General features: G+C 37.6%; 1 protein-coding gene across 4 annotated transcripts in view; it reads left to right on the plus strand.

The window, feature by feature from the left end:
• Positions 1–8,939, plus strand: part of LOC128856873 (uncharacterized) — a 114,571-nt gene extending 105,632 nt beyond the window's left edge. For all 4 annotated transcript variants that reach the window (XM_054092291.1, XM_054092290.1, XM_054092292.1 and 1 more), the window contains exon 8: positions 5,569–8,939. In XM_054092291.1, coding sequence (XP_053948266.1) covers positions 5,569–7,167 — 1,599 coding nt within the window. In that variant the 3' untranslated portion in view covers positions 7,168–8,939. The remainder of the gene's footprint in view (positions 1–5,568) is intronic.
• Positions 8,940–11,094: the final 2,155 nt, after the last annotated feature.

The raw sequence follows: 11,094 nt of genomic DNA on the forward strand, positions 1-11,094 counted from the left end.
ATAATTTCTACTAGTGTTTTTTCGGCTGTTTTTTGTTGTTTTTTCTATTTTGTTTCTGTTTTCTTTAATTTTTAATTCAAGGCTGACAAAGCGACGATTTGTCCGATTTGCAGCTCAAATGCCAACAAAATGTACCTGCAAGATCAGTTATCAAACTCCCTAGAAAAAATATTTCTAAAACATTGGCAGACTATGAGAAAATCCAATATTTTATGTTGGATTACGAATTTACTGCAATGGCCTGCCTTGTTCATATACCGTCTGATTAGTTCCATACCAGATGATGAAGACTTCGCATTGAACTTTTGACAAATGCGAGACAAAGCGAGGCGTTACGAAGCTACATAGAAATCTAAACGCATACAAACAGTACATACCTACCTGCTATACATACAAACATAAGTACATACTTGCATATGCACATGTAAATATGCATCGAGAGCATATCAATTAATCTCCTATACTCGTACATACTCTTTAAATATGTATCCGAATGACATACATACTTATGTGCAACATAGAATTTGTAATTGTAATTAAGTAAATTTTATATTAGTGCGTTAGAAGGCTAGTCTAAGTGATTACTGTTAATATTTGCCAATGTTTCTTACTTGTCCGTGTTAATTACAAATTTTAATGTTTTATTCATATACAAACCTATATTTTAAAACTAAAAAGCTAAAATAATTTGAAAACAAAACCTGTAAAGTACTTACACAATCTACATTCCGTTTCTGAGAATGCGCGCAAGAGACTAAAATACAATCGCTCAAAAGACCTTCTGGAACCACCATGAACAATTTCAGCAGTGCCAAGTGTCATTTTTAGTTTAGTGGCCGACTAGTTTTAGTTGTTAAATGTAAAAAAATATATTTGTATATGTTGACATTAAATCCGCCCATATCATACTTAAAAGTATACATTTAGTTGTAAGCAAAAGAAAAACTAATATTTATATATTTATTTTTGCTGTTAATAAGTTAAAGACGGTGAGAATACAAGACCACACTTGCCTCCATGATTCCAAATATTTACATACTAGCACTAACGCATTACACTTCACATTTTATTCAAACCAACAACATTACTTCCTGTAACTAACAGCTGCTTATGCCTGCAGAGTTCTCCTTAATCTGTTAAATCTATAAAACTCTCTTGAGCAACTACTGTAAAGTGCCTGTTGCATTTGTATTTGCATTTCTTGCCGTAAGCAGACACTAACTTTTTTTATATCAACGCGCACTTGTGCACGAGACATTTATATACCAAAGAGAGGTTTTTCGATTGTAGTCATGTCTGTCCGTCCACCCGTCTCTCCGTTTTCTCGAACTAAAATTAATATATTTCAATGAAATTACTCTTTGTCCAAATTGGTGGTGCCATGCCCACTTTTGGGTAGCCTAAACGTGGTGGTAGATGCATTGCTTCCTACCTCATTTACGTACTTATAAATAAAGGGTCCTTCAAAAACGCGCCTAGATGTTGTTTTAAAATAAAGCGTGTGAAAATGTAGATTCTTTAAGGCTTTACTATTTTTATACGAAATACGACTCTTAACAATTATAAGTTAAAAATGACCTCATTTAAATGTTCACCATGAGCACGACTACAGACTGTCATACGAGATTACAATTTTCAATCACTCGCTCACACATTATCGCATTGAGTTCAACAATCTCGATTTAAATGTTGTGTTTCAGTTCTGGAACCGTTGTTGGCTTATTCGCATTGATTTGCCTTTTCGAAGAACCTCCCGTAATTATCTTATGCTTTTTGATTGGCGCGATAACTGCTTACGTAATTTTGACCGAGTTTAACAAAGCGCGCCAGTCGTTTTTTCTCATGCTAACTGGTGCCAATTGGACACACCAAGTGAAGCCAAGCCCTTCTCCACCTTATGTTTCCAATGCAGAGGAGACTTTCTTCTTCCTCTGCTACCACTAGCTGGTACCGCATCGAATACTTTCAGAGCCGCAGTGTTCGTATCCATTCCAACGAAGCCGCTGGATCTTTATTCGCTGCGTCTTGTCGTAAAGCTCATACAGCTCATCGTTCCATCGTCTGCGATACTCGCCAATGTGCAAAGGTCCAAAAATTTTACTCAAAATCTGTCTCAAAAACTCCTTGGGATGCTTCATCGGATGTTGTCATCGTGAAAGCCTTATAGACTGTTAGTTTTGCTCGCCGAGAGAGATTTTACTACTCAATTCCTGCTTATTCCAAAGTAGTATTGTACTTGTTAGCAAGACAGATTCTCCGTTGGACTGATAAGACCGAGTGACGTGCGTGTTTTTCTTATTTTTTATGATGAGGAAGCATCGAAAGCCTTACCCCATCAGTGTTGGACTTTAACCCGAACTAAACCTCCTACCGTCAAAGTACCGATCCCCCCGGTACTATCGTCAAGTATTTCGTCAGGAGGCGGCTTGAGCGTTGGACTCAACATCAGTTACTGTTCTGATGCAAAACGTCACAAGCTGCATCTGCCTATTACCGCCCACTGTTAAGTCATATCTACAGAGAGCCACCCTTGTCGGATCTATACGGCCCCTCCCCCAATGTCCCTGTTCGCTACCATAGAAAAGTTAGTTTCTAATAGTGTTATCGTCAGTTTACCGTCCGCCTTGCCTGCCCTCAGTGCCAGCTGATCGCATTGGATTTAGTTGTTTCTCATACTTCTCATTTCGTACATCTCCTGCGCTATCAAGTCGAGTGGGCATAAACCAGCTATGATGAGCGCCGCATCTTTTGAGACTGTCCTGAAGGCACAGCAGACTCTAAGAGGACACAAGCGGTACGTGGAGTTACTACTTTGTACGTATGAAGCGTGCTTGAAAGCATCACGCCGAACTGTCGCGCCATATAAAAGGATAGACCTCACTACTTCAGCCAGGACCTGTCTTGTCTGGTGTCTTGGTCCTCCAATGTTCGCCATTTTTGTAGTCAGGGCTACCGTCGCAGTGGCAGCTTTCTTGCTTTGTTTGCCAAGTGGTCTCGGAAGCTAATTCGGTAGTCTACCAAGACGCCACCAGTGACGTGGTTGCCGATACGCGAATGTGCCAACTGTTCGTTTGATGTCACCATTACGTGAAATTAATCGACCGCGAAACTTAGATCACAATAATCCAATGTTGGGTGTGTGACTTGTGGCTCCAATCTGTTCGTTGACCTGTTTCTGAATCAGTTTCTTGAATCAGTTGTCTATAGGGATGCCCATTGACAGCAACAGCTCTTTAATTTTGATCTTCGAAGAAAAACGGTGAATTATTCCACCAGCCCAATAACCACCTCAAACTGTACATGCAGGGTGAAATGAGGTCATCTCTAAAATGATTTTGGGAGAAAACCAGCATTATATTCAAAGTACCGATTCAGGGAATTTCTGCGTTACCTGTGATCTGTTGGCTTCAATTCTTGTGTTAACTCGATCTGTAAGGCTGCAAATGCAAATCCTTGTATAAAACCTGCTAAATAGCCAATTCATGAATGCCTAGTTGTTGAGAACGTCGAGGTAGCGATGTTGAAGGTTTTTCAGCTACACTTTGCGCTGCAGCAGCAATCTTCTCAACAGAACGTCCAGTTTTTGGTCTACCAGTCCTTTTTCTGTCCTCGATAAAACCAGTTTATTGAAATTTTTTCACCAACCTTTGAATTGTCGATTCATTCGGACGATTATTTTCTCCAAAAAAATCACGAAATTCGCGATTGTTGTTCTGAAAGATCGAACATTTTTATAGAAAGTTTCAATAACTTTAACGCGTTGTTCGATCGTGTAAAATGGTACATCTGCCTACCGGACAATGATGGGACCATAGGAATTATTCACTACTGACATCTAGGCGTTACTTTTGAAAGACCCTTTATTGAAGTATGACAAAGTAGCGTAAATCGAGTAGAAATTTTTCACATATTTTTTATACAAGCATGCTCCACTAAAAAATTTTTGTATTAATTTTTTTCTGTAAATTTAAATAAGAAGTAACGATAATAGAAAATTAGAAAATAATGCGAAAGGTTAAGTATTTTGAATGCTATTAAGAGAACCGTTTCATTTCCGACTTAAGCTGCTATTGCAAACCTCCACAAATGTAAATATTAACTCGAGAAAAAGTTGAAGTATTTTTGCGAAAGTGAGTTTACTCAAATTTGATAGAAATTATAAACCAAAAAATAACAAGAAATATCACGAAATCGACATTTGCGAAAACGGGTGGTGCCACGGATATTTTTGAGTGAATGCGTGGATTTCAATAACGGCTTAATAAAACTCGCATAAACTTGGTACATCTATGGCTCTCCATCTCATTTAGATCCGACATAAATATTATTGGGATCGAATAAAGCCCGAATAAAACCACGCCTTCTTTACAAGCATCCCTAATTAAATTTTACCGAAATGTGCGCGGCTGTATAAGCTCGGTCCGATCGGTAGCTTTCCTTATTTCTTGTATGTACAAATACATCGAAGGCTTCTCGATTTAAATGTCTGATGCTGTACAAGGCCGAGCAAAAGCTCTTCAGCTTTGACGATGCCATATCTAAAAATGAGCACACATTTAAAACTATTTTTATGCACACATACATACACATGTATGTAAATATATATGTAAATAGAGTAGAGATTCTGTAAAATCGATTAACAGAAAGAAACCTATTAACATTTCTGGGATTTTATTCTGCTGTAAATCTCTTTGATTTGCCAGGCGCAGCGGCAGTTCGCATTTTATTTGACAATAACATGAAGGCGAAGTTTTTATATACAGAAATGAAGCGTCAATTAACACACACACCTAAAGCAGGGCTGTTATTTCACACTCATTTTTAACATTTGACATTTTTTACACTTTTAACACTTATTTTCGGGCTTAATATTTTTGAACCTTGCATTCGCCACACAGTATGGGTCTTGTGTTCTGAACCGTCGTTTCGTTTTAAATAAATATTAATTTTTTTGTCATAAATAATAGATGTGAACTAAATACTTTATAAATCTGAAGAAACGGTTTTGTGATAATTTAATAATTAAAAAACAATTAAAAATTTATAATTTACATTGTTTAATTTATTCACACCAAAATCCTGGGGGAAACCTTAACTAAGATTAGCAGACGCTGTGCGGATTTAGCAGCCAAGCAGTTGGACAATGTCGTATTTGCCATCGTATGAAAAGTTTTTATTTATAGTATTTGTAAGCGATACTTTTCGTAAATCATGTATTGCCTTCTTATCTAAACTATTCTTGCATGAAACTTGTATTCTGTTCTATCAACTATCTATCCGTTGTTCTTGGTATTGTTTTTGTTGCTATTGTTGAGACTGTGATTCTGCATTTGCAACTATGATAGTGTTTATTCTAATTTAGTAATAGCCATCCATATCACTTTCCATAAATGCTTTCTATTTTCCCCAATATTCGATATTTTACTCACAATAAATAAATGCATTATTATTTTGCAAAAACAGAAAAAAGATAGAACCATAAAAAATTAGATTTTTTAACAGCAACCTGTAATGCCATGGCCGCCTATTAACTATTTCACAACCCAATTGTCCATCACCGTTTTTCAGGTTTCCTCACGTATTCCGGACTCTTTGGATCTGAGCGTTCCTGGGAGCCCGAATCCGTATCGCGAGCTGGTGGAAAAATATGAAGCTCTGCTCGAGGTGCAATGCTCCGCGATCGCGCGTAAGAACATCACGGCAGGTGGAGCTGACATTGGCTCCGGTGGCGGCAGCGGCAGTGGGGGTGACGCTATGTCATTAGCCGATGAGTTCCAGTCATCTGGTGAGTTTAGTCAGTCACAAAAATCTCATACACTATCGTCGATGGCCGACGAGCCAACGGCAGATGTGTGTGGGCAAATAACGAGTGCAAATATGCCAGATGGCGGGAGCTCAAATGTACAACTGCCCAATAATGATGCAACCACTAAAGTTGCCAGCAGCACGAAGAATCTGCGTGGGCGAACACCCACTGAATACTCAGAGACGGAAACATCTTCCTCTGGTTATGCCGATGAGACTAGCAATAAGTTCACGCAAACGGAGAACAGGCCTGGATCGTTTCTATGTACTATCGACGATGGTGAGGTTTGCAAGTTCAGCATTTATGATGATGCAAGCCCCATTGAATCGCATTTCCGCAACAGACCTGAGTACAAGGAACTATTCAAAGAGATTTTTGCTGTACTGAAGAAGGCGGCTACCAATAAGGAGGAGGGCGAGAAATTGCCGCTACTCGATGATACAGAGCCCATTTCTGCTAGTGCTTGTATTGCCGCCAAGGTGCCACCAGTGACGCCTGCAAATGAAGAGCTGCCTATCGACTTCGCAGATGATGCACAGAGTGTTATTTCGTCAGCAGTATCCGAACAATCGTTCGCCATGTCCGAGTGCATAACGAAGCTAGAACGAAAAACCGCGAAGAAACATATAATTGAGAAGAACCAAGAGAATCAACCACCCGTGCATGCGGGCACATCTATCACTACATTGGTTCTTTCCGGTAAGTCGCCAATCGTTGAAAATGGCCGTGTCCTGACGCCGCTGAAACGCGAGCCACTCGAATACCTTTCGGTTGGAGTGGGTATAAAGAAGAAGAACCGCCGCAAGAATCGCAACTTCAGTAATGATCGTTCCGAGTCTCCAGCCACATTGCCATCGCCACCACGCTTCTTCATCGCGAGTGGAAAGAAACGACGTGATGTGCGTCCGTATGTGCAATCGCCGCTGGCCAACACCACTGCTGAACATCCACGCTCCTCGCGCGCCAGCGGTGGTGCACGATACGAATGGAACGGCAGCTCGATGGTCATTTACAATCGCAGCCTGAATTCGCCTGCCACGCCGTCCACATCGCGTAGTCGTGAATTGGATGCAAATGGTCTTGAGTACCGACCAAGCTTTCTATCGATGGAGCTCAATCAGTTGAAAAATCTAGAGATGTCCTATGCCGAAGTGCTGCGCAGCGCAGGTAGCTGCAAGCACGGGCATTGCCAGACAGCATCGCATCACCACTATCACTATCCCTATACGCAGCAACCCCTCAATCAACAACTGCCCCAACCCAATCAAAAGTTGCCCCGACCGCAGCAGCTAGACCATCAGCCACAGCAGTCTCCTCCGTATATCAAGCAACAAAAGCCACCCAAAAACCGCAAAAATTAAGCAATAGCCCTACATTCAAACAACTTGTATTTACTATAGTGACCCATTGGAACCCATTTAACATAAACCATAGAGATGTAAGAACACACATACAATTATTCCCAATCGGACCCATTTAACGGGTAGAGACTGTAGAGACATAAGAACATACATACATATGTATAAGCGTACTGATTCTAATACTGCTAGAGTTTAAGAGCTGCAAAAAGCAAACCTTTCGCCCCACTCCACTAGCTAGGAAACATACTCTCTTCCAACAAAACATAGAAAAAATAGGCAAAAACAAAAAACAGTTATCTCAAACAAATGCAATAAATGTAATACAAAGGACATAACCGACGCTAATACAACTCAAGTGACAAATTTTAAATCCTGAAGTGCTTATCACAAAGGATAACTAAGAAAGAAAAGTTATGCGTTCCTAGCTAGTTCAAGGATGTGGAAGAGCAATAGTAAATAGTTCCGGAAAATCGTTAACAAAAGTTGTGCGGTTTTGAATACCTTTTTCTATGTAGTAGTGTTAATTTTTAGTTTTAAGTTAGGCTTAGTCCGCAAAACGTTTTTAGCTTATTGAAAATGTTTTGCTCCTCGTCTTAGCTTTAATTACTCCGTAGGCTTAGATAAACAAAGAATAATGTTCGAGTTTCCTCGTGAAACCATATTTGTACAATTCATCAAAGGTATTTGCAGTGCGCAACGTGATTTGAAGTGGGCGGAGATAGTGGTAGTGATTTACGTAAAGTCCACACCCGCCACTCCTTAATATAAGTTAATTTAGGTCCCGTTTGTTTAAATTTGTATTTGTCGTAAATCATCACCCAAAGGCCGTTTCCTGTAAATATTGCACCTTTAAATTATGAATAATTTCACTGACTAAAAAGAAAAAGGACTGAATGTTTTCCGATTTCCGTGACGTTAATATATGTACAAGTATTTTTTGTAAATCATCACCGAACGGCCTTTTCTGTAAATAGTGCACATCTAAATTTAATGTCTTCTTACTCTCTCAAAAAGGTAAACTCATTTCGCCTTTCGAATTTATTGCCATAAAATATGTGTCTCGTTAAGTGTCTATTTCACCATCTCTTTGTCTGTAAATAGTGCACTTTTGAATTAAAAGTAGGTTTAACGGAAGTATTTTTGTACTCAAAGATAATTTTAATGAAAGAAGAAAGTATTTTTGTAAAGCATCAGCTATTTTTGTAAATAGTGCACATTTAAATTAAAAGTAATTCTACCCCCTCAAAAACTCAAAATATCCTTTTTGCCTCCATAACTTAAATGTTTAAAATCTATGTGTCTAGTGTCTTTCTCAACGTCTCTTTGCCTTTCTCAACGTCTCTTTGTCTTTTTCAACGTCTCTTTGTCTTTTTCAACGTCTCTTTGTCTGTAATAGTGCACGTTTAAATTAAAAATAGGTTTAATCAAATACGAAATACGGTAGTATTTCGTAAAGCATCACCCCCATTGCCAATTATCAAGCGACCTAAATAATTAAATTCAGACTGAAACGTTTTCCGCCTTCCAAGAACTCAAAGTTTCCAAGAATTTTTCGTAAAGTATCACCCAATCACGCATCACGCATCACGCAATCACCCATCTTTGTATGAAAGTATTTTTCTTGTACTGTCATAAATGTCAAAAAGGAATAATCAAGTGTTATCTAGAATTTAAGTTTGTAAAAATAAGATAAGAAAGTCCAAATGGCCCAGTGAATAAATGAGTGCAGTGGTTGTGAATCTAACACACCAACCGTCACTTTCTAATTTTAATTAATTGTATTCCTGTTTTGTAAATAGTACGCGTTTAAATTAGCATTAATCTTCGAAATGTTCTTTATAATATTAAGCTATAAATAATTTATGGGTAAAAAATCGCACAATTTCTGGTAAACTAAAAATTCATTCTCTCATCTTCTTTTACGTTAAGGTCCACTTCGAAAATTTAACACTTTGTTAAATCGTGGAAAGCGGTGATAAGATTTTTATTACCAGCACTTTCAAATCTTCAGCACGCTTAAACTTCAAATTTTGTAAATTCAAATTTTTGTTGCAAATTAAAAACAATTGTTTTAATAGCACAGCCAATTCTAGACGCTTAATTAACATACATATGTATGCTATTCCATCTAAAACTAGTTCGGTGTTTCTCAAAAACATTTTCATTGGATGTAATGCATGTGTGCATTTGTAATTTTAAATGTTTTTTAAAATTTAACATAATGAGTGTTAAAAATAAGAAAAGCAACACCAATATTTAATACTTAATATTTAGTCGGGCCGATTGAACTGAATATTGTATAAGTAATAATAGCTCCATAACAATAATAAACCAAGCGTAGAACAAATAGCAAATAAGAGATGTTTTGATTTTAGCCATTGAAGAGTGCGGTAAGTATGCACCTACAAATATATTTATATGAGCACTTGAGTGACAAGAAGCTCCTATCTCTTGCTCTCTATTATCTGTGCGCTTTATAAGTTCGTTTGCTCCAATATGATGTGTGTCTCTCGAACGGAGCGACTTACAGCTTTTAGTCCGGTCAATTTAGACATTCGAAGCTACTAGAATTCATAACAAGCTGAAAATGGATGAAATTGTTCAAAATACTATGTATGTAAAAACAAAATTTTAAAGCTCCCAATCGATACGGAGTGACGCTCAAGACTAGCGGTAGTTCATTTAGGAGGAATTCTCACACAAAGCAGGTATACGACCGTAGCCAAGCACACAATTGAACAGCATATAAAATAAGGGACTGGGTTTCAATATACCTAATATTTTGAGAATTATACTTATGTGTATGTTTTATATTTTAAATCTCAGTTAAAATCACCGATAGAAAAGGATGTTTACTTATATTACAGCTACAAAAATGTATATGCTTTTGCATATTATTACCTACACTTGCAACTCTTTACTTCGTTATATCTTATAAACGGTGGTATTTACGAAAAAAATTATTGATACCTTTTGATTTTAAAATGTGTCGTTACCTTGCTCATATGTAGTTACCTTGCTCATTAGTGTTACCTTGCTCATATGTAGTTACCTTGCTCATATTAGTGTTACCTTGCTCTTTAGTGTTACCTTGCTCATATTAGTGTTACCTTGCTCATATTAGTGTTACCTTGCTCATATGTAGTTACCTTGCTCATTGCATTGAATGAACTGCAAGCGAAAGCGCGGAAGGAACGACAAAGCAAACAAAGCAAACGAACGGCAACGTTCGACATCTTGCTCTCCCCTACTTAAGTGAGCGTATATGTATATGTATGTAATATATATGCGCATATGTACATATATAAATTCACGTATTTGTATTTGCATATGCCTTCTTATTGATTATTATTAATTTGATTCACTTGAAGAATTTAAAATAAAACCAAGTTTGTTAATAATACCTGTTGTTTTAATGTTATTATTATTATTTTTTTATTATATATGAAGGAAAAAATGTATGGTAATATTTACCATATCTATACTAATATTATAAAGAGGAAAACTTTGTTTGTTTGGTTGTAATGAATAGGCTCAAAAACTACTGGACCGATTTTAAAAATTCTTTCACCATTCGAAAGCTACATCACGAGTAACATGGATTATATTTTATATTGGAAATAGGGCTCGAGATATAGGTCAAAACGTGGACCCGGGTAACCTTCGGATGTGTATGTACAATATGGGTATCAAATGAAAGCTGTTGATAAGTGCTTTAATACGGGGTAATTTTTATACCCATTGATGACTAGGGTCTGGAAATATATGCCAAAACGTGGACCCGCCGTGTCTTTGAACCGAATTAAACCAAACTTCCACACATTGTTAAGGAGGTATTGAAGATGGTTTCCGTATAGTTTGGATACCTATTGGTAGACAGGGTCTCGAGATATAGGTCAAAACGTGGACCCGGGTAACCTTCGGATG

The sequence above is a fragment of the Anastrepha ludens genome, chromosome 3, assembly GCF_028408465.1.
Source record: "Anastrepha ludens isolate Willacy chromosome 3, idAnaLude1.1, whole genome shotgun sequence".
Lineage (NCBI taxonomy): Eukaryota > Metazoa > Arthropoda > Insecta > Diptera > Tephritidae > Anastrepha > Anastrepha ludens.